The sequence below is a fragment of the Bombyx mori genome, chromosome 2 (assembly GCF_030269925.1).
Source record: "Bombyx mori chromosome 2, ASM3026992v2".
NCBI classification, from domain to species: Eukaryota; Metazoa; Arthropoda; class Insecta; order Lepidoptera; family Bombycidae; genus Bombyx; species Bombyx mori.
In genome coordinates, this window is record NC_085108.1 from 6,985,823 (window position 1) to 7,011,143 (window position 25,321).

The 25,321-nt window shown below is 37.3% G+C and overlaps 1 protein-coding gene across 1 annotated transcript; it reads left to right on the forward strand.

The window, feature by feature from the left end:
• Positions 1–1,025: 1,025 nt before the first annotated feature.
• Positions 1,026–23,342, forward strand: NPF2 (neuropeptide F 2). Its single transcript, NM_001130889.2, is given in 3 exon segments — positions 1,026–1,094; positions 21,458–21,629; positions 23,122–23,342. Coding segments are annotated over 2 exon segments (282 nt in total). The 5' UTR covers positions 1,026–1,094; positions 21,458–21,462; the 3' UTR covers positions 23,237–23,342.
• The last annotated feature ends 1,979 nt before the right edge of the window (positions 23,343–25,321 follow it).

Sequence of the window (25,321 nt, forward strand, 5' to 3'; positions counted from 1 at the left end):
CTCATTGCTCCTGTAGATGGCAGTAGCACATTACCTATCCTATGTTTTATTTTTAATGAAGGATTTTGTAATTTTTCAGAAATCACTAATTGATAAAATTTAATCAATTTATTTATAACAAATAAAGACTTATATGATTTATTATTTTTTTATATTCTGTGTTTAGTTACAAAATAATTAAATGTCTTAACTTTAACAACGTATAAATTTAGGGCCATCCGCAACAAAATGTCGATAGTTTCCATACATGAAAAATATTTTTTCTTAAATTATCGCAGTTTCAGGGCCTTGAAAGCTATTTTTACGATTCAATCTCTAGTTTATTCTAGTCATTATACTGAATATATTATTATTTACGAATATTTTACAGATAAAAAAAAAATAACGCTTCAATTGGGATATGTTTGTCAATTTAGTAATATTTTTTTTCCTACCTCTTCTAGTAACCTCGAGGGGTTATTCTAGATTCGCCGAGGTAGTAGATAAGCACACGGGGCTCAAACCTGACGACGTTGCTAACACGAACCCTAGCAAGAGCCGTGCTTCGCAGAATCTACCACCGGATCGGAAACGCGACCCACTGAGAAGATCCGGCGAGAAACTCAGTGGGCTGTGTCTGTGGGTTAATTTACTCGTCGAGCCCTTCGTCGCTAGCGACGGGTTCGACGAGAATGATGACCGTGTCACGATGTCACAAGACATCCTACCACCAGTAATTACGCAAATTTAAATTTTGCGGGTTTCATTTTGATCACACGATGTGTTATTCCTTCACCGTGGAAGTCAATCGTGAAAATTTGTTGAGTAAGTATTTCATTAGAAAAATTGGTACTCGCCCGCAGGATTCGAACGCCGGTGCATCGCTCAACACGAATGCACCGGATGTCTTATCCTTTAAGCCACGACGACTTTAAAAACTTTATTTAAAAACATTTCGACTCCATTCCGCCCTGTTCTCTGGCTCCTCCCACCTGTAGCTCCGCTCATGTGAGTCATAAAAACGGCAGGTCAGAGTTACCACGTTCACTCACTACTAAACAACCATCAAGAATTCACAGACTTCATTAAGTGGCCAACAAGCTCACAGAACGAAGGTAAGTGTTTTTTTTTTGTTTGCTTTGAGTAACTTTTTAAAAATAAAACTATGCATTCTTTTTTTCATGGAAATTGTGCGGAAATTATTTTTTGGAAAAGCTTGAAAATCTTTTTAGAAAGAAATTACGATATATACTGTTAAACACATAATGAATTTAATTTTTTTTGTTTATAACATAAAATCAAACTATAATCTATATATTAATACATGAAGCAAAAACTTTGTATCCCTTTTTACGAAAATTGCGCGGACGGAGGAGTATGAAATTTTCAACACTTATAGAGAATATAGAGAAGAAGTGCACAATGCTAATATTTTTTTTAAATAATGCATAAAAGATACATTAAATCAATAAAGAAAACATTACACACACTACATACCATGATTTGACGCACACACGCATACATACTATTTATTGTCAAACTTTTGTTCTTGACGTCTGTTGTCAAATTGAGATTAAACATTATTTGTTTTTTTAATATTTTTTAGTCTTGGTGAAATTATTGATTATAGAAGTATAAAATACAATCGTAATAGTGTACAAACTTACAATTCCAATTAATTAAAGTCGAATTTCGACTACTGCGGGACCTCTAGTTAATATTTAAATTTTAATACCACAGATAAACGAAATTTAATTAACAACGCCTAAATAAAAATTTTTTTTAAAAGTCACTCATGTTTTTCAACAACCTAGAAATAATTACATAGTCCAAACATTAGTACATAGAATATGTTTTTCGTGTTTTCCCATTCAGTATTTATTTTTCCAACACACAATATGGTATTGTGTTCTTAGGCGTAGAACATTTAATATTTACTGTTAATTTAAATTTTATATATTTAAACGAGCAATTCTTGTATATAAATATATATATAATCTGAATCTGGGAAACGGCTCCAATGATTTTCATAAAATTTAGTATACACGGGATTTTGGGGGCGATAAATCGATCTAGCTACGATTTATTTTCAGAAAATGTTGTTTTATTCCTGTTTTCAATAATCAACTTTATCGATAATCAACTTAAACATAAACTCTTTTTTTTATTATTGAAAGAAAACAATGAATAATAAAATATTATTATAATCAATCAATTCAATGTAATTCGTATTTAAATATAATTTCTAAAAAACACAATTTATCAAACAAAAAAAAAAATCCCCTGGTGTGATTTTTTATTTTATTGCTTAGATGGATGGGCGAGCTCACAGCCCACCTGGTGTTAAGTGGTTACTGCTATTAAGTTCTACTAGTGATTTAAGCGTCATCGATTATAAAATATTTTCCACCAAAGAAAAACGTTCACAGAATACATTTTTTTCAAATTTAGTATTGTAAAAAGTTATCAGTAATATTTAAAAGAACAAGAGGTCCCGCAGAAGTCGAAATTCGACTATAATTAATTGGAATTGTAAGTTTGTACACTACTATGATTGTATTTTATAAAAAATTCGCCAAGACTACACTATAAAAAATATTAACAAAGACAAACAATATTTAATCTCAATTTGACAACAGACGTCAAGAAGAAAAGTTTAACAATAAATAGTATGCATGCGTGTGTGCGTCAAATACATGGTACGTAGTGTGTGTAATGTTTTCTTTATTGATTTAATGTATCTTTTATGCATTATTTAAAAAAAAAATTAGCATTGTGCACTTCTTCTCTATATTCTCTGTAAGTGTGGAAAATTTCATACTCCTCCGGCCCCGCAATTATCGTAAAAAGGGATACAAAGTTTTTGCTTCACGTATTAATATATAGATAAATGTCGCGTGATAAGTGAAATGTCGCTTAAGCTTTTTACCCATCGCATTTTATTTTTCTATTTTAATTAGTATTAATAACACAAAATTATAACAAAATAAGTGCATAGATTTCAACGAAATAGAATGAAAACATCATCGATGTCGTCAAAGACTATGAAATATGTTTTATTAAGGACTTGCGACCCGCCCTCGCTTCGCTTCGGAAACTGTAATTTATTATTGATTTCTCCACTATTTAATGGATGTTATTATACATATAAACCTTCCTCTTCAATCACTCTATCTATTAAAAGAAACCGCATCAAAATCCGTTGCGTAGTTTTAAAGATTTAAGCATACATAGGGACAGAGAAAGCGACTTTGTATTATACTATGTAGTGATAACTCAAAAACTACTGGTAGAATCTTGATAGAATTACAATGATTTTTTTCCTACCTATGCTTGTAACCTCGAGGGGCTATGCCAGCATAACCTGGCGAGTAGGTGAGCTCATGAGGCTCTAACCTGATAAGTTTGCTAACACCTAGCCCTAGCAAGAACAGTGCTTCGCTGAATCTACTAGCGGATCGAAATCGCGACCCGCTGAGAAGATCCGGCGAGAAACTCAGTGGGCTGTGTCTGAAAGTAATTCAAACGGGGCCATTTTTTTTTATTGCTTAGATAGGTGGACGATCTCACAGCCCACCTGGTGTTAAGTGGTTACTAGAGCCCATAGACTTCTACAACGTAAATGTGCCACCCGCGTTGAGATATAAGTTTTAAGATCTCAGTATAGTTAGTTACAACGGCTGCCTCACCCTTCAAACCGAAACGCATTACTGCTTCACGGCAGAAATAGGCAGGGTGATGGTACCTACCCGTGCGGACTCACAAGAGGTCCTACCACCAGTAAAAGCACTAGCTCTCAAATAGAAAAATAAACATTTAAATCGGTTCATCGAGAAAAAATTCTGAGATGTCACACTTTTTTTTTCTTAAATAGGTAGACGTCCTCACGGCCTACCTAGTGTTAGGCGATCATCGGAGCCCATAGACATCAACAACGTCAAAGTCGCCGCTCCCCTTGAGACATGAGTTCTAAATCTGAGTTTTAACAGTACAACGACTGCCTTAACCTTCAAACCGAAACGCATTACTGCTTCACGGCAAAAATAGGAAAGGTGGTATCTACCCGTGTTTGCTTACAGGACGTTCTACTACCAGTAACAAAAGAGAGCTTTTGCTGAGCTTAAAATAATTTACCAATACAGGTCGATATAAATTACTGCTTATTTTGATAATTACTTTCCCTTTGTGTTACTAGATTGCACCCGATTTGGTTTCAAAGTCAGTTTTGTTACACCCTGTCCGTAATTACGAGAAACATAATTATTTACATTGAGCTTTTGTACACTTTGTTAAAGTTGACTTTTTTTATTTATTGCTTAGATGGGTGGACGAGCTCACAGCCCACCTGATGTTAAGTGGTTACTGGAGCCCATAGACATCTACAACGTAAATACGCCACCTACCTTGAGATATAAGTTCTAAGGTCTCAAGTATAGTTACAACGGCTGCCCTATCCTTCAAACCGAAACGCATTACTGCTTCACGACAGAAATAGGCAGGGTGGCCTCTAGGCCTATAGGTCGCTTGCCGCGACGGACTCAACGACTAAATTAACCCACAGACACAGCCCACGGAGTTTCTCGCCGGATCTTCTAAGTGGGTCACGTTTCCGATCCGGTGGTAGATTCTGCGAAGCACTGCTCTTGCTAGGGTCAGTGTTAGCAAATTCACCAGGTTTGAGCCCCGTGAGCTTCACCTACACTTTTTTTTTGCTTATTGCTTAGATGTGTGGACGAGCTCACAGCCCACCTGGTGTTCAGTGGTTACTGGAGCCCATAGACATCTACAACGTAAATGCGCCACCCACCTTGAGATAAGTTCTAAGGTCTCAAGTATAGTTACAACGCCTGCTCTATCCTTCAAACCGAAACGCATTACTGCTTCACGGCAGAAATAGGCAGGATGATGGTACCTACCCGTGCGGACTCACAAGATGTGTCATAAAGCAGTAGTAATTCACAAAATCCTACGCCACCCTAAACCCGTTTCCCCGAATAAGAAAACAACCCTCTCGTAAGGAATTCCTTAAAGTCCCCAAACGACTTTACGGTAGATATGAGATCAAACGACAACTTAAAAGCTCTTTATAATTGACTCGTTGAGCTTAGAGCTACCTGCATAAAGTAATTTAGAAATTTGCGATTTTTGATGTGAATTTCGCGTTTTTCATTCCATGTTTTTTTTTTTTGTTAGACGAGCATGTGGACCATTTGATGATGAGTGGTCATCGTCGCTCATAACCGCAAGTCACGGCAGGCTTAGATAAGTCGCCGACCGACCACTCATCTCTCACAAGTTCTAATGAATATTGAATAAATAAAACTTCAGAGGTGTCAATGGACACCCGGATGGAACGAAGTTCCTTTCGATTAATTAGTGAAGGAATTGTAAATTTTTTTTAAAGTTATAATAATAAATTACGGCATTATGAAGAAGAAAAAAACAATACCATGAACTAAATTACTATTGTTGAAACGCTATCTCGAGAAACTGTACTCATTACGCGGACCAATCGGATACGAGCAATGTCACGCGATAAGCGCCTACACGTTGATTGGTCAGAATGACGGATCTAAAAAGTGTCGTGACAACTTTTCGTAAGAATTTTTTCCGTCTAGCCTCCTTTCACAACGCGCGATAAGGAACTTTGTTCCAAAATTCATAAAATATATCACTAACATAAAAAATTTCAAAATTAAAAAATTTTTGTTCGTGCACTGAATATGTAGCATTATAGTAAAGCATTACGTACTTATCAATTACAATTATTATAAGCAACTAGCTGTACCCGTCCGCTTCGCTTGGCATTTCATATTAACATTATTATTTCTCACCCCCACAAAGATCCTCATCATTAACACCCCCGCAACTGGTGTAGGAAGTCCAACACTCATATAAATATTAGCCTATCCATTAAGTACATGTATTTTCTACATGGATACCAAGTTTCAAGTCAATCGGATGCATGGTTCAGTAGTTATAACGGAACATCCGTAAAAACCATTGTAGTTTTATATATTAGTATAGATATAGATAAATAGGAAAGAAATAGTTGTGCATTACTGGCGAGCGAATGAAGAGTTACTCACTTTTTGGTCGGTCGCCCAGGCAGAAGAAAACTTCCACCACTATGCAAATCCGATAATAGTCTGGCTCATAGTGTCAAAAGAAAATGCTGACCTTCTGGTGAAACTCTTTGCTTTGTACGCGACTTAGAATGGACGAAGGAATAGACGAGGAAATAGACGAGGGAACCACACTATCGGTCAATATCCTTGTCTAACAGCCCTTTGTAAGATATCCGCTTCACACAGCGTGTGGTCACGCGGAAGTTCAGACTTCTTGGCCTTCATGAGTCGAGGGATGAGCATCCTGATAGTAGTTCTGGTGGTGGGACCTATTGTGAGTCCGCACGGGTAGGTACTACCACTCCGTCTATTTCTGCCGTGAAGCAGTAATGCGTTTCGGTTTGAAGGGTGGGGCAGCCGTTGTAACTATACTGAGACCTTAGAACTTATATCTCAAGGTGGGTGGCGGAATTTACGTTGTAGATGTCTATGGGCTCCAGTAACCACTTAAAACCAGGTGGGCTGTGAGCTCGTCCACCCATCTAAGCAATAAAAAATAGAAAAAATCTATAAGCATGAGCTCATACGTCAGTATAGCCTTTGAACAGCTAGTGCTTACGAAAAGGGCTCCGTGTTCATAAAAGACCGCCCTTATCCACCTTATCCCAAGAAGTGTGACTGGTCTGATCGTTTTTTTTGTTACGTAGGTGGAAGGACGAGCTCACAGCCCGCCTGGTATTAAGTGGTTACCGGTGCCCATAGATATCTGCAACGTAAATGCCACCACTCACCTTGAGATGTAAGTTCTAAGGTCTCAGTATAGTTACAACGGCTGCCCCACCCTTCAAACCGAAACGCATTACTGCTTCACGGCAGAAATAGGCAGGATCACTCGGATCACAGGGCAATCGGTTCATATTAAATGAGCCGGCAATTCAAAGCGAATATATCTGGTAGTGGCACACCTCATCCATTGACCGCACGCGGCAACTCATTTCTTATTGCGTTACATTGCGCGCTAATATAAAATTACCAGCCCTATATGAGGCCGTCAGCGCAAAACTGGCCTAAGCTTACCATATTAGTATGGAGATATCGAGATTTGAATTTATTATATTTTTGGGAGGCTTCAACGACAAAGGGAAGATCTTCCACCGAGCGGGTGATATTTGCTCGGTAGACCGACGGTCCGGGTGTTGTTGTTCGGAACTTGTATATATGCGCTTTATCTTGAAAATGTCGTAAGCGAGATTCAGGTATCTGTTAATTATCTTGCGTTGTATGATGGCTACCCGCCACATACTTTTACACTGCTTCGCAAAAACAATACGCGCGAAAATAATGTTTACATTTGTTCATAGGCCGGTTTTGCGTCAAAACTTATTTTGTTTCAAATAAATTGCAATTTAGATGCATCAATTTTGAAATATTGTGGGTTAGGCCACTTTTACGATGATGGCCTCATATAACCTATCGAGACCGACTCGACGTTTTATATTCAACAGTTCTGATTCCTCTTAAATGGCTCAACAAAACATCCAGAAAGTCCTCGAATCCATTGTTCAATTTAAGAAGACAACGACAACAGAAATAGTACACCGACTATTATCACAGGACGTCAAAGGGTTAAAACGACAAAAATATACCGGGTCTTTACAAATACGGGCCGCCTCCGAAACATCTTTAAGCAAATCCATTGTGCGCATCATATCCAAGCGGTCGCATTATACCGATTTTATCGGAGTACCGCTAAGGGCACTTGAGTTTTCTGGCCGGTGGTGGACCCTTTGCTTGTATTTACGACGAATTTCAGTTAATTACGTACGGTTTATTGTTGTCATGAGTAGATGTACTTGTAAACACAAAGAACCGCTCGCCACAACGAGAATCATTTTGAACAGAAATAGTTCCACGGGTCTTTTGTAGGTCTTTTTCAGTGACGACCTCACGACCGACCTGTATTTGAGCTGGATTTCCTGTTTCTCTATGACAAGCTGCAATAAAACCATAGATCCGATAGTACTCGTGAAGTCGTCGTGGCCTTAAGGATAAGACGTCCGGTGCATTCGTATGTAGCGATGCACCGGTGTTCGAATCCCGCAGGCGGGTACCAATTTTTCTAATGAAATACGTACTCAACAAATGTTCACGATTGACTTCCACAGTGAAGGAATAACATCGTGTAATAAAAATCAAACCCGCAAAATTATAATTAGCGTAATTACTGGTGGTAGGACCTCTTGGGAGTCCGCACGGATAGGTACCACCGCCCCGCCTATTTCTGCCGTGAAGCAGTAATGCGTTTCGGTTCGAAGGGTGGGGCAGCCGTTGTGACTATACTGAGACCTTAGAACGATATCTCAAGGTGTGTGGCGCATTTACGTTGTAGATGTCTATGGGCTCCGGTAACCACTTAACATCAGGTGGGCTGTGTCCCCGTCCAACCATATAAGCAACAAATAAATAAAAGAATTTATTAGATCATAGGAATATATCTTGAAATGTTTTTAGCGTGAGTTTTATAAAAATAAGGCCCAGCCTCGAACATAAGCCGTAAGGATTTTTCAAACAAAGACCGGAATTGAATCCTTAATGATACAAAGGGGATTCCGCTCTTCATATCCACACGCGAAGACTTCCCGGCCGCCTACAAAACGTCCCGGCACCAATTAAAAGCACGTTTAAAAGATTCCAATTCAACAATCTAATTCCACGTTACAACATTCGAATGTTCTCTAAAACACTGAACCAATTAAGAAGATTCGAGGAGATTAAAAACAATTAACCTACCTATTCGATTAAGGTTTTATTGTAGGTTCTCAATTCTATACAACCAAATTTCACATTGATATATCAGCTCGGGATGAGTCCAGAGCGATTAATGTTTTTTTTTTTATTATTGCTTAGATGGGTGGACGAGCTCACAGCCCACCTGGTGTTAAGTGGTTACTGGAGCCCATAGACATCCACAACGTAAATGCGCCACCAACCTTGAGATACAAGTTCTAAGGTCTCAAGTATAGTTACAACGGCTGCCCCGCCCTTCAAACCGAAACGCATTATTTCTTCACGGCAGAAATAGGCGGGGCGGTGGTACCTACCCGTGCGGACTCACAAGAGGTCCTACCACCAGTAAAGAATGTATGTCTTGTGAATTTCGATTTAATAATTGAACCGGATCGATTATTCGCTTCGTTCTTTTACTAGGTCCTTCTTTTCCCGTCTCCATTTCGCTCCCGGTCTTAATTTCGATTGTTCAAACATCTCTAGGTACATAGCATCAGTCAATCTGTGTTCTACTAAACTTAAAATCTAAAAGGATCAATGTCGGCTGAGTAAAATATCAGGCAGCCGTGATTTTTTTACCGACTTCAAAAAAGGAGGAGGTTCTCAATTCGACTGTATGTTTTTTTTTATGTTTGTTACCTCATAGCTTTTGACTGGGTGAATCGATATTGATGATCCTTTTTTTATTAGAAAGCTGACGCTTCCCGTGTGCTTTCATTTCACTTTAGTCCAGTTCTGATAATGGTAACCATGAGAAAATCGTATAAGTCTTAAATTTGCATTAAGTACGCGCGCGACAAATAGATGAATAACTCAATATCACGCCAACCGATTTCGATTATTATTGTTTTTAGTGTATATTCATTTGTTTTGGAATATCTTTTTTTTTTCTATTTGAAGTCGGTTTTTGTTAAAGCACGTCTATTTATAATTATCAATTAAACAAATGATCGTTAAGAAACTCATAGAATTTCACGGTCTACCTTTGATTTCCTAAAGGGCTATGTTTCGCGAATTAAATTCCGCCTTCGCTTGGTTTCGCTTTTAGTATTAAGCGCGTGGCTTGAGCCAAAATTTTTTTTTTTTTTTTATTACAACTAAGAGGCAAACGAGCAAGACGGGTCACCTGATGGTAAGTGATTCACCGCCGCCCACGGTCACCAGCGTTTACGCCAGTGCGTTGCCTACCCTTCAGATAAGAATATGCTCTTTTCTTGAATAACCCAACGTCGCAGTTGTTGGGGAAGACCGCTGATGGCAACGAATTCCAGAGATTTACTGTGCGTGGCAGAAAACTGTTTTTAAAACGCATTGTAGTGGAACGCCAACCATCCAGATGGTGCGGATGATAGTTCCGGCGAGACGATCGGTTGAAAAAAATACTTTTAAGAGTTGCAATTTACAAGTTGCTTTTAAAATAAAGCTCTACTAAGGCAGTAGACGGCAGCCTTGTCATCTAAAAGAGTCAAACATAATGCACAATTGTAACTTAATCAAAGTGCCATTTTTTTATCATTTATTTTTATAGGCTTGCGTTTCAAAAATGCTTACTCGTCCCTAACAAGGCAAGGTAATCTATCTATATATATAAAAATGAATTGCTGATCGTTAGTCTCGCTAAAACTCGAGAACGGCTGGACCGATTTGACTAATTTTCGTCTTGAATTATTTGTGGAAGTCCAGAGAAGGTTTAAAAGGTAGATAAATGTGAAAGTGCTCGGAATTAAATAAAAATAACAATTTTGTTTTTCCTTTGATGTGTCCCCCAACGGATGGATTCCTATTGTTTCAAGTTTATTTTATACAAAAGCTTATGTGAGTCGACTATTATCAAAGCCGGCAATGTGACTTTTGGACAATTATTGGTAAATCAGAAAAACGAATTATTGACTTTGTATTCCATTGGCAGTCATAAAACTCTTCTGAACGACATCTTAGATAAATAACAGGTTAAGTATTAACCTTTATTTAATGCAGGTTTTGAACCGTATTCTTTGAAGGAGACGATTATATTCAAATCAATCTGTATTGACATATCAATAACATTTTTTTGTCCAAATGCACAGATTATTTGATAATAGACGACTTATGTCTTTTATTTAACGAGGCACTACGAAGTCTGCCGGGTCAGCTAGTAAGTATTATAATATTTCGTGCCTGAACTAAGCATTTTGCGGGAAAGCCATAGTCGAGGACATAGATAATACACATAAATTAATTAAAGATAAGAAACTCGAGCACTCAACAAAAATGTTTACGGGCGTCGGCCACTAGATGGCTTCGCTTTGATTAGTTTCTCATTGAAGAGTAGATCATAGATCCTGTAGACAATAAAATCATTTTTTCTTACACTATTTTTAATTCAAATTTATTTTCCATATTTTAGTTGGATTTAGTTGGACGCAATAAAAGCGTATATTGTTAGTTTTTTTTAAACTATGACTTAGTTTACTTCTGGATCGCGTAAAAGCTAACTCAAATTTGTATGGAGTCAGAACAGCGCCCCTTCGTTTGCCGCCAGCACGCGGAGTCTTGGCAATTGATTCGCTAATCAACGTTTTTCGTTCCATTGTCGTCGCCTTTGACTCTAGACAAAGGACTGCAATTATCAAACGCTCAATTTTCTTTCTAAAATTACAACACAATCCCGAACAAAAATTAATGAGTTCTATTTTAAGAAAACGCCGTTCTAAAAATACCTGGCTCAATGCAGGACTCGCGAAAAGACATTTATAAAGGTTCTGGGAAACTGCTTTTCGCTTAGTTTATAAATGCTTAAATAAAAACGGTACGGTAGCATGGTATGGACATGTGATGCGCAGACAGCAGATGCATGTGACTAGGAGATGTATGGAAATGTTAGTGCAAGGTAGAGGGGGAAGAAGGTCGACCATAGAAGACATGGATGGAGTGTGAGAATGACGATATGAGAGAAAGAGGAGTGAGTGTTGAGATGACGGCTGATAGAAGAGAATAGGAGAGAAAAATTAGCTGTGCCGACCCCACCTAGTTGGATAAGGTGAAGAAAAAGAAGAAGAAGAATGCTTGATTAAAGAAAAAGCGGATGATTTGATGAAGTCGTCGTGGCCTAAAGGATAGAAGTCGTCGTGGCCTAAAGGATAAGACGTCCGGTGCATTCGTATGTAGCGATGCACCGGTGTTCGATTCCCGCAGGCGGGTACCAATTTTTCTAATGAAATACGTAGGTACTTAGATTGAATTCCACGGTGAAGGAATAACATCGTTTAATAAAAATCAAACCCGCAAAATTATAATTTGCGTAATTACTGGTGGTAGGACCTCTTGTGAGTCCGCGCGGGTAGGTACCACTACCCTGCCTATTTCTACCGTGAAGCAGTAATGCGTTTCGGTTTGAAGGGTGGGGTACCCGTTGTAACTATACCTACTGAGAACTTAGAACTTATATCTCAAGGTGGGTGGCGCATTTACGTTGTAGATGTCTATGGGCTCCAGTAACCACTTAACACCAGGTGGGCTGTGAGCTCATCCACCCTTCTAAACAATAAAAAAAAGAAAAAAAAATACGCCACACGTCTTTCGTTTCTAAACTCCAAATCCGTGCTTTGCTTTCGATTTTTTTTCCTACCTCTGCTGATAGCCTTGAGAGGCTATTTTACGAAAATTGCGCAGACGGAGGAGTATGAAATTTCCCACACTTATAGAGAAAATATAGAGAAGGAGTGCAGAAGATAATTTTTTTTATTATACATAAAAAATACATTAAATCAATTAAAAAAAATTACACACCCTACCACGTATTTGACACAACACTTAAATGTATATAATCTTTGCTTATTGTCAAACTTAATTTGAATTATATAAAAAATACAATTCAAACAATTTAAATGACAAAATTTTGTGAAGTGAAGTGTAGTGACCTCAAAGTAATGAACATTTTCCAAATAAGATATGACAAAAAGGTCTCTGTCACCAGGCCATAAAAAAAAAATATTGTTTAAAGTCTGTGGTCAAATTGAGAATAGATTAATATTATTTGTCTACAGTGTACCTATAATTCCAATTAATTACAGCTGAACTTCGACTACTGAGGGACGCGTAGTATTAAAGTTGTATCTACTGTTTAATTATAAATATTTTTAAAACTAATTACCACAATAACGTGTAACTTTATGATAGCTCAATATTAATATTCCTAACGCAGCCATATTGCGTCACGTTCCGTTTCTAGTTAAAGTGTTGCGAGCCGTGAAAATAATATCCGACGTACTATGAATCCGCTCCTTTGAGTTGACGGCGCTGCTAAATTCAAAATGGCAGCCGTGCGTTTATTTTTAAAGAGTTTCTAAAATGGTTTTTCCTTTACATTATAAACTTTGGTAGTTCGCGACTCGAATAATGTTTTCACGTTAAGTTTTGTATCTTGCTTATATTCAAGTTAATCTCGAATCAGAAATTAAGATGGTCGTTATGGTTAGATATAATTAGATCATTTAGATATATACGTGCACATATAAAGAATAAGTTATCTTTAATTAAAAAACTGTCGAATTTTTTTCTTATTTATTATTTATAATATGGTGGTTACGACCAGTAATTACGCAAATTATAATTTTGCGGGTTTGATTTTTATTACACGATGTTATTCCTTCACCGTGGAAGTCAATCGTGAACATTTGTTAAGTACCTACGTATTTCATAAGAAAAATTGGTACTCGCCTGCGGGATTCGAACACCGTTGCATCGCTAGATACAAATGCATCGGACGTCAGCTTATTCTTTAGGCCACGACGACTTCAACGATGATGTGTTTTGTGTACTCAATATTTATCTTAGCTCGATCACCCTATTCGCCCCTATGATGTCTGATGATGGTTTTAATAATGCGGTTGCCCCGACATAACTATATTTAAGACTAGCGGAACACTCCGGCTCCGCTCGGTTCTTTAATTTCAACGATATATGACGTTGTTTTATTTTTTAAATAAAAGAACACTTATTGCGGCACAACTATAATAGTCAGACATATGCTGCCGCGACGCTTTTTGTAAATAATAATATGTTCTAAAAAGTCGTAGTACATTATATTTTTATTCTATCATCAATAGTTTTCACAGGGCACGCAATAATGAATATTTTAGGTAATTTTTTTACACCTTGGGTTATATTATTGGAGTTTTAGTAAGGATCCCAAATTTTTTTCAAAAAAGATTATAGCCTATGTCACTCGGGAATAGTGTAGCTTCCAAACAGTGAAAGAATTTTTCAAATCGGTTCAGTAGTTTCGGAGCCTATTCAATACAAACAAACAAACAAATCTTTCCTCTTTATAATCTTTATAATTATAATATTGGTATAGATTTGTAACAATTTTGAATACATACGTTACTGGCAATTGTTAAGTAGCAAGAATACATAGATACGTAGGGTAGTTTTATTGAAAGTGATTAAAAGTGCCGAACACAAAAACACAGAGTTTCGCTTTAGCCAACCCTCACACGAGCCATTCAGATGTTATCTCATATGAATCCAAAAGACTTCAATTGTACGGACTAATTATATTCATTCAATGTTTCAGTCCACGCGGATCGTGTTCATTGAAAAAGGATAATAAGATTTTGACTTGATTCACTTATTAACACATTAAATATGTTATCTATAGCACTCTATCAGTGGTTTTATTTAAATGAACAAAAGTTCTATTCAGGGGGAGTTTTTTTTAATTCAAAAAGGAAGTTTGAAGTCGTCGTGGCCCAAAGGATAAGACGTCCGGTGCATTCGTATCTATCATTGCGCTGGTGTTCGAATCCCGCAGGCGGGTACCAATTTTTCTAATGAAATACGTACTTAACAAATGTTCACGATTGATTTCCACGGTGTGAGTCCGCACGGGTAGGTACCACCACCCTGCCTATTTCTGCCGTGAAGCAGTAATACCTTTCGGTTTGAAGAGCGGGGCAGCCGTTGTAACTATACTGAGACTTTAGAACTTATATCTCAAGGTGGATGGCGCATTTACGTTGTAGATGTCTATGGGCTCCAGTAACCACTTAACATCAGGTGGGTTCAGCTCATCAGCACGTTCAATAAAAAAAAATGCATTATAATTATATAATGAAAGGTTTATTATTACAAATAAACAAACCGGGGGCGCAATTAAAATTTTCACATCGCAAAAGGGTATTTAAATGGAAAATGAGAAAAAAAAACACTTCCGACATAGTGTTGCGCCAACGGACTCGGCGCTCGATAGAAAATTGTTAGCGGTCTATTGTTGGTCGTTTGAATCAGCGGGACAGGGTTGGGATTATATTCGAATTGTCGATGTTTGGATTGCTAAATTAAGATACGAGAATAATATAGTATTGTAACAAAATGTATTCGTATTTCGAAGTCGTCGTGGCCTAACGGATAAGACGTCCGATGTATTCGTGTTGATGCACCGGTGTTCGAATCCCGCAGGCGGGTATCAATTATTCTAATGAAATACGTACTTAACGATTGACTTCCACGCTGAAGGAATAACGTCGTGTAATAAAAATGAAACCACTTAACATCAGGTGGGCTGTGAGCTCGTCCACCCATCTAAGCGGTAAAAAAAAAAAGATAACGTCTTATAAATCAATTAACACCGGCTGCACGCACGAAAATGTGTCACGTGCTCCAAATGATGCGACAAAAAAAAAAACAGCAGCGTAACGTCAAGTTCTTTTATTTGTGCGAGAAAGCAGAAAGCAGGTAGAAATGGCTGGCCAGGCTTGTTTTATTAACACTATCCCCCCTGCGTTGGCTTTGGCTAGTGGCAGTGGCGGAAGGGGGCGTGTTAACATGGCTGGCGGCAGGACATGGCAGGTGACGTCACGTCCGTTACACACGTTCCGCCTGAGACAAGCCAGAGCGCGGAACAACTGATAGAGAGGCACGATCGGCCCAAGTGTTGTCCTGTGACACATTTTTCTCGCTTCGCGCGTGACGTCAAACGTGCTTAGTGTGAGTTTTTTAACGTTCTCGATCTCGTAAGAGTTAACTCAAATTTGTATGCAGTTAGAACAGCTGAAACAGCTGGAGCCTTTCAAAATCTTTAATTTTAGAATTTTCATTGATTCTAGAGTATTTGACGTCATTATAAAACATATATTTAAAGCCTTTAATTAATATTTTAAAGTATTACTATGCTATGCAAAACTGGACTACTCTCTTCATTGACTGAAAAACAAGTGAGTGAAGCCGTCTAAAAACCAATCTTTATTTAAAACTAAAAAGTTTTTTAAGATTTTATATACTAAAGGTAATTTCCTTTACATGTCTTTTGTTATTTTTATTTTTTCAAAATACAATTTTATGGATAATGTTTTCATCTAGCTACAATAGGTAAGAGATTTCGTCTAAAAACAATCTTTATTTAAAACTAAATAGAGTTTGAAAGGTTTTAAATACTAAAGGTAGTTAGTTTTCTTTACATATGTTTGTTATTTTTTTCAAAATAAAATTTTATCAATAATGTTTTGATTGAGCTACAAACAGGTGAGTGAATTCATCTAAAAACAATATTTATTTAAAACTCAAGAGCGTTTGAAAGATTTTATATACTAAAGGTAATTTTCTTTACATGTCTTTTGTTATTTTTATTTTTTCAAAATACATATTTATCGATAACTTTTTCATTGAGCTTCAAACAAGTGAGTGTATTCGTCTAAAAACAATATTTATTTAAAACTAAAAAGTTTTTCAGGTTTTATTTATACTAAAGGTAATTTTCTTTTCATGTCTCTTGTTTTTATTTTTGCAAAATACAATTTTATCGATAATTTTTTCATCGAGGTACCTACAACCGTCGCCGCGTCGGGGTCGACCTGTTGATGCGGCTTTCTAATCTCGCGCGGTTTATTGAGAGAGAACACGGGAAAACATATGCGTAATTGGAAATAAACGCCTCTTTGCCTCTTTCCCGCGAACATTAAAATAGATCGAAGGAAGACTTGCGTTCGAAATAGACTTGGAATTATTCGCGTGAACCTTTTTAAATAGTGTCCGTATCGTTTTTTATTGCTTAGATGGGTACACGAACTCACGGCCCACCTGATTTCAAGTTACCTTGAGATATAAGCTCTAAGGTCTCAGTATAGTTACAACGGCTGCCCCACTCTTCAAACCGAAACGCATTACTGCTTCACGGCACAAATAGGCAAGGTAGTGGTACCTACCCGTGCGGACTCACAACAGGTCCTACCACCAGTAATAAAATATGATGTCTATGGGTTAATTCGCTTGTCGAACTCTGTCGTAATCGTCTCTATATACAATACAAATGAGACTTTGACCTCACGTCTCAAGGTTTGTGTGTGTTTTTTATTGCCTTTGCAGGCAGACGAGCTTGCAGCCCATCTGATGGTAAGTGTAAGGCAATATCAAGGGGACGGCCAAGCCGCTGCCCACCATTGAGTGCTCTCCGAAAGCCTCGTTTGAAGAGGGACATGTCATAGTGCTCGGGAAACATCGTGGAAGGGAGCTCATACCAAAATCTGGATGATACGTGGCATAAAAAGGTCTTTGGAAACGCACTGTCGATGAACGCAGCGTTTCCAGATAATATGGATGAACTCTGCTCCGGTGGCGGGAGGTGCGATGGTCAAATGGCGGGATGTGGCGGCGTTCGCGTTGTATTGTCTCTGATCTCCGACAACCACGTAACATAAGAACACTAGCGGGTCATCGTGAACTGGTTCACTCAATTATGCAATAGAAAGACTCAACAAACAAACTCATTCCAGAATCTAATCCGATATGTTTTAACGAAACTTGGACGCACATGTATTGGAGTGATGTAGGCAAAATAAAAGAGAACTCGACGTTCAAGTCGTCAATTCGTGTCATCATCATCATCATCATCCGTGGCCTCCATTCGAGGACTTTCCTCCCCCACCTGGCGTCGCTGGCTCGACAGATGTGACCGGCCCATTGCCACTTCAGCCTGCTAGCTTTGTTAATTCGTGTAATACTGTCATAATTTAGTGTGTGCAGTTACAAATATAAGGTTAGGCGAGCTGCACACTACACACGTAGCGATTAATAAAATAAATAATTGTTTAAAAAAACTAACAAATTCGCTTTTATAGAAAATCCAACTAAAAAATGGAAAATAAATTTTAATAAATTTGAATCAAAAATAGTGTCAGAAAAAATGATTTTATTGTAAAAAAGCGTGGGGTGCTTTGCGGGATATTATCAAAATAACCCTTCTACTCATATCTGTTCATAAAATATTTATTACTACTGACTACAGATACCATGCACCCCACGCTTCAAATTTATCAAAATTTATTTTCAATTTTTTAGTTGGATTTTCTATAAAGGCGTATTTTTTTTGTTTTTTTAAACTATTTTTTTTCTTTTTTTTTAGTTAACTTTCAATTTTTTCAATATATTTTTTACCTATTTAATTGTCATCCTTAATAAGTATGCCAAATTTCGAGTTAATCTGACGTTTTGAAGGGGGTCAAAATCATGTTCAAAGATTCCGTTACATACTAACATTCATACGTCTGAAGCTAATAAAAGCGTATTAAAAAGCATGCGTTCGCCATTAGCGATACAAAATCGCAAATATTCAAATTTAGGAGTACCTAGGCTTATTGAAATTTGGAGCGATGTGCCGAAAGAGCTTCGCCAATATAATTGAGTTGAGGGCACTCGTGAAGCACACTAGGCTCTGTGCTTTCAAGCTAATTGCGATGCAGATGCGTGGGACATTAATGTATAGTCCATCATTCAAAATGCATACATAAAAGCACTTTGATTGAATTAAAATAATATAGCATTGGGACCGTGGCACATAAACTATGACCATTTTTGCACTTATTAAAATATTTTACACCTTTTTTACGCTGGGCTGTCTTCGCCATCTTCCTTTTCCCTGTCATGTCTGTCTGTCATTCTCTTTTCTCAATCCATTAACGGTGCTTTTAAGCACCACAAGCACCGGTCACCGTCCACGTCGAACCCGTTGCTTGCGACGAAGGTCTCGACGAGTGAATTAGCCCATAGACACAGCCCACTGAGTTTCTCACCGAATCTTCTCAGTGGGTCGCTGGTTGATTCTGCGAAGCACTGCCCTTGCTAGGGCCAGTGTTAGCAACAATCCTGGTGAGAGCCCCGTGAGCTCACCTACACGTCAAAGAGAAGCTGAAATAGCCTCTCAAGGCTATCAGCATAGGTAGGGGAAAAAAAGATGTGTGGTGTCGTGGGACACCGGATAGGAACGTAGTTCCTTATTATAAAAATATTAATTTGAAGTTCTATTCGAGATATAAAGAAAATAATGATTCGGGTATACATTTTTTATTATGATTTTTTTATTGATAAAAATAAAATAAAAAGTACTTTACGAAGTTATCAACTTTATTTTGTTCACAATGATTTAGACCAAATATACTTATATAATGATAATATACAAAGAAACAGCTATTTATATGAATAATAATAATAATAACCGTCATCACATAGACTATATATTAGACACTATAGCCATCATATTAAGACTATACATAAATAATAAAAATCTTACGTTACGGACGTTTTTTCCCGGTTAGGGTACCCCTCCGCATCGTCCCATGAGGAACATCGTTCCAAAATTATCTTTTCCCTTTCTTACCGTTTTCTCTCAGTCACATCCCAGCGCTCCGTTCCACACTATTTTCATACGTTCCGTTCTTACCAATCCTAATAGATTTTTCTTCTGTACATGGGTGTAGAGCTTAAAACCCGCCTGGTGCTACGTACTTACCGGAGTACTTACCGGAGCTTATAGAGTTCACAACATGAATACGGCCACCCAACTTTGATACTTGTCTATGTCTTTATTATACAGTGATTCCGCAAATCTTTCTCGAACACGACTTTTTTATGCGATGTTATTCCTTCACCGTGGAAGTCAATCGTGAGCATTTGTTAAGTACGTATTTCATTACAAAAATTGGTACCCGCCTGCGGGATTCGAACACCGGTGCATCGCTAAATACGAATGCACCGGATGTCTTATCTTTTAGGCCACGACGACTTTAAAATGTGCCTAAAGCTTATCTTCTCATATCGTATACAACGTCTTCCAATAGTACCTACATAGTAAATCAGCTCTTATACTATCACAACCAAACTTTTTTGACTACAACTAGCTTTTATCTATCATTTCACGCCACCCATGTTTGCCCATAAATTTAATCCCATCAAATTTCGATCAAAAGCTCGACATAAGCTCGCAGGGGCCCTGACGCTTTGCGCTGACGATAACGCCACTTTTGTCGGCTGATAAAATGATTTTATTAGAAGAATCAGTTGACATTTCGGTATCAGCACGATTTAAAATTGTAATCTTGTTTTAGTTCAACGTTGGCTTTTCGAAATGGCGCTGCGACGATAGTTATTTTGCTTTATTAAGAATAGCGGCACGCTCCGGCTCCGCTCGGGTCTTTAACAAAAATTTCAACGATATTTGACGTTTTTTTATTTAAAAAAATAAAAGAACACTTAATGAGGCATAACTGTAATAGTTAGACATATGCTGTCGCGACACTTTTTGTAAATAACAATGTGTTCTACAAAGTCGTAGTACATTATTTTATTCTATCATCGATAGTTTTCGCAGGGCACGCGATTTAAAGAATATTTTAGGTATTTTTTTTAAATCTTTGGTTACATTATTGGAGTTTTAATAAGGATCCTTAATTTTTTTCAAAGAAGATTATAGCCTATGTCATTCGGGAATAGTGTAGCTTCCAAATAGTGAAAGAATTTTTAAAAACGGTTCAGTAGTTTCAGAGCCTATTCACTACACAAACAAACAAACAAATCTTTCCTCTTTATAATATTAGTATAGATTTACTAAATTTACAGAGACACTTTCTTTTTCGGGCATAGAATCAAACGTCATGCGAAGTATCCGCGCTTGGGGTATCTGAGTCTTTATTTATTATATTTATTTATTTATTTACTATAATTAGAACCAAAAGTCAACTAACATAATATAATAATGTAACAAATAATAGAAACAAAAAGCCAATTAAAGATCCACATCATATAATTTTTTTTTTATTTATTACATAGATGGGTGGACTAGCTCACAGCCCACCTGGTGCTAAGTGATTACTAGAGCCAATAGACATCTACAACGTAAATGCACCACCCACCTTGAGATATAAGTTCTAAGGTCTCAAGTATAGTTTCAACGGCTGCCCCGCCCTTCAAACCGAAACGCATTACTGCTTCACGGCAGAAACCTACCCGTGCGGACTCACAAGAGGTCCTACCACCAGTAATTACGCAAATTATAATTTTGCGGGTTTCATTTTTATTACACGATGTTATTCCTTCACCGTGGAAGTCAATCGTGAACATTTGTTGAGTACGTATTTCATTAGAAAAATTGGTACCCGCCTTTTTTTTTTTTTAAAAAACCCGTCTGAGATTCGAACACCGGTGCATCGCTCAACACGAATCCACCGGACTTCTTATCCTTTAGGCCACGACGACTTCAAGAAGACTTTAGAGATATTTAACAAAAACGATGGGAATAAATATATTTTAATTCATAAAAAGCACTCAGCGTTTAGTCCCATTTAAACATTACTAAATCTATTTTTTAATTACAGGCAAAATGCGACTAACACTGTCGGCCATTTTACTGTTCGCCGCCATTTTGTCGTGCTCGGCGCAGGCGCAGTATCCTCGTCCCCGCCGCCCGGAGCGCTTCGACACCGCCGAACAGATATCCAACTATCTCAAAGAACTGCAGGAATACTATTCTGTTCATGGGAGGGGAAGGTATGTCTATCTTATTTTTGCCTTAATCCTGGATTATTCTGTCTTCTGCGCGACATATAGGGATTAGCGGCCGTCTGACGTCACCCCTCTTCGGTGTGCTTAGTGTGAGTTTTTTAACGTTCTCGATAGCGTAAAAGTTAACTCTGATTTGTATGGAGTTGGAACGTTCGCCTGCGTTTGCCGCTAGGGGCGCTGTTCCAGCTGCATACAAATTGGAGTTAGCTTTTACGCTATCGAGAATATTAAAAACTCGCACTAAGCACTCAGACAGGAGGGTACTATCTTTGTGCCTATACCTGCTACTGTCATGAGTTCCGGATTAAAACTCGGGAAAATGCAAGAAAAAAAACCTTCAAAATGATATAAAACTTCCCTACGTTTGCCGCTAGGGGGCGCTGTTTCAACTCCATACAAATTTGAGTTAACTAGAGGTCCCGCAGTAGTCGAAATTCGACTATAATTAATTGGGATTGTAAGTTTGTGCACTATTATGATTGTATTTTATACTTCTATAATCACAAATTTGGCCAAGACTACACTATTAAAAATATTAACAAAGACAAACAATATTTAATCTATAAATTTGACAACAGACGTCAAGAACAAAAGTTTGACAATAAATAGTATGCATGCGTGTGTGCATCAAATACATGGTATGTAGTGTGTGTAATGTTTTCTTTATTGATTTAATGTATATTTTATGCATTATTTAAAAAAAATATTAGCATTGTGCACTTCTTCTCTATATTCTCTATAAGTGTGGAAAATTTCATACTGCTCCGTCCGCGCAATTTTTGTAAGGAGGGATACAAAGTTTTTGCTTCACGTATTAATATATAGATATTTACGCGATCGAGAACGCTAAAAAACTCGCCCTAAGCACACTGAACCCACAACACGCTCTGCTACTAGTAGGTACCTACCTAAATTTTGTTTTGTTTTATATTTATGTAGTTCTCATGATGACGGCACCTTGAGTTTTTATTCCATTCCTATTTTTTGTGTAAAATCTTCCTACAACGACGACTCCCGTTTGAATATAATATTTATCGTAAGATTTTTGCTTTTAACCTTACCATACCCACATAGAGTCAGCAAAAATGAGATTAGACCGTAAAATTGTAAAATCTCATTACGCACTCTTTTGTCTTTGGGTCGTTTTCACAAAGAAAATGGGCGGACGTTAAGATAAGCATCGACTTTACCAGCTTAGACCGTATATCCTTTTACGCAATGTAAATTATAAAAAAAAAAACTCTTTTTTTATTTATTTAAGAATTAAAGTTTCCTCATGAAATAAAAACACGTTTGAACACATTTTAAGAAATTTGAAGCTTATATTTTGTAAAATTAATTTAAAAGCAGGTTATCTTGGAAGTAGCTGCCATGGCTTATAATGTCTCACTAACGCCATCTATGACATGCAGACTCTTAATATAAAGTTTGCTATTGAACAGCAGATGGCGCTAAACACGTTTTTTTTCTATTTCAGATATGGAAAGCGGCAAATGCACATAGCCGATGCGTCGGTCATTTTCCGGGAAAGCCCGTTCTTCGAGCACAGCCTCAACGAAGACGGCCTTCTCAAGAAATTCGGTTATAAATAAAAAGAAAACTAACTAAAACATCAAAGCTTGACGAATAAAAATGTAACTCAAATACAATTTATTTAACGCATTGCGCTTACCACCAATAATCCGATGACATTAAACATTTATTATTTATGTTGTTAAATAAGAAAAAAACATTCTAGTCAATTTAAATAATTATCCGTCTTTAATTCTAGTCAATTATTGTGTCGTTATTTACTTGTTAGAAAAAAAATAACCTAAACCGATTCAAAGGCTGGGAATGTTTCGTTTAGGTTATTTTAGCGGTTCCATTACTAGTAGGTTTCAACAGCTATAAATGTGAGACTATATAATATTAATCTAAAATACAGAATTATTCCTCGGCTGAATTGTTTTAATTCCTTGACCAAATACTACTTTGAAATAAAAAAATTACTCTTGCAGTGACCTGGCGCTTGCCCCCGCCATTTTTATTACAAACACAATAAAACCTTAAAAGATTTTTTTTTTATTTACATTACCAGAGATAATTCTACAAAATGTTGTCACACGAAGCTGATAAGGTTTCGATCTAAGAACCTAGTGGGATAAGGTGGAGACAAAGACGAAGAACAATAATTTATATTAACAAAATAACTTAGCAAAAATAGTAATAGTTTTTTACTGGTGGTAAGACCTCTTGTGAATCCGAACGGGTAGGTACCACCGCCCTGCCTATTTCTGCCGTGAAGCAGTAATGCGTTTCGGTTTGAAGGGTGGGGCTGCCATTGTAACTATACTTGAGACCTTAGAATATATATCTCCAGGTGGGTGGCGCATTTACGTTGTGGATGTCTATGAGCTCCAGTAATCACTTAACACCAGGTGGGCTGTGAGCTTGTCCACACATCTAAGCAATAAAAAAATATAGTAAGCACTCTAGTGAAATGTTTAACCAATACCACTGTAGTTGTCACTAAACACGCAGACTACAAAGTAACTGTATTACTTAAAGTAACATTCATTGTCTCTGACAGGCGAAAATTAAATGGTTTCTAATATAATCACTTAACACCAGGTGGGCTGTGAGCTCGTCCATCCATCTAAGCAATAAAAAAAATATAACTTTATTAAAGTCAGTCAATATACCTAAGTCAGTCAGTCAATATAAGTCATCGTATAATATTAGGTCGGATCAAAGACAGCAGATAGCAGCCATATTTACAAAAAAAAAATTATTGCTTAGATGGGTGGAAGAGCTCACAGCCCACCTGGTGTTAAGTGGTTACCGGAGCCCATAGACATCCACAACGTAAACGCGCCACCCACCTTGAGATACAAGTTCTATGGTCTCAAGTAATTTTCGAGGGGTCCCTATGTAAAAATACTTAAATACTATATAATATTCGTTACATAATAAAAACACGTAGTACAGAACATTTAAAATACGAATTCAAAATGACAACAGTACCGAATCTTAACATTTCATTCGATGTGGAGAGTATTAAGCGGTAGGCAGCGGCTTGGCTCTGCCCTTGGCATTGCTGAAGTCCATGGGCGACGGTAACCACTCACCATCAGGTGGGCCGTATGCTCGTCTGCCTAAAAAGGCAATAAAAAAAATAAAAAAATTAAATTCACGATGTTGATTCATCTTAAGTACTTTATTAACAAATCGGAATAATCGAACCATGTACAGGGTGTCTCGGAAAGAATGGACCATCCTGAAACACCTCTTAATAGAGCTATTGGGGACTCAAAATAAAAAAATATATATATTTGTTAGGTAGTACGCAGGAAAAATACCAAATTTCATGATTACAATTTAAGTTCAGGATTAACTTTTATAAAAAATTACACTAGCGTGACTAGCTACACATACGATTTCCTGTATATTCCTTAGTATATAGTCCATGTAGAATATTATAACACCAAAAAGCCTATTCATTTATTTGTAACTGTTGTATATTGCAGAAACGCAGAGCAGTAGGGAAAATATCAACTTTTTTTTACAATATCTAGTTTGGGTACTACCTGAGATTTTTTTTTTAATTTTTGTCCGATATTTCTACTATGAGGTGTTTCAGGATTATCCATTCTTTCCGGAACACCCTGTATACATGTATACGAGCGCAACCAATA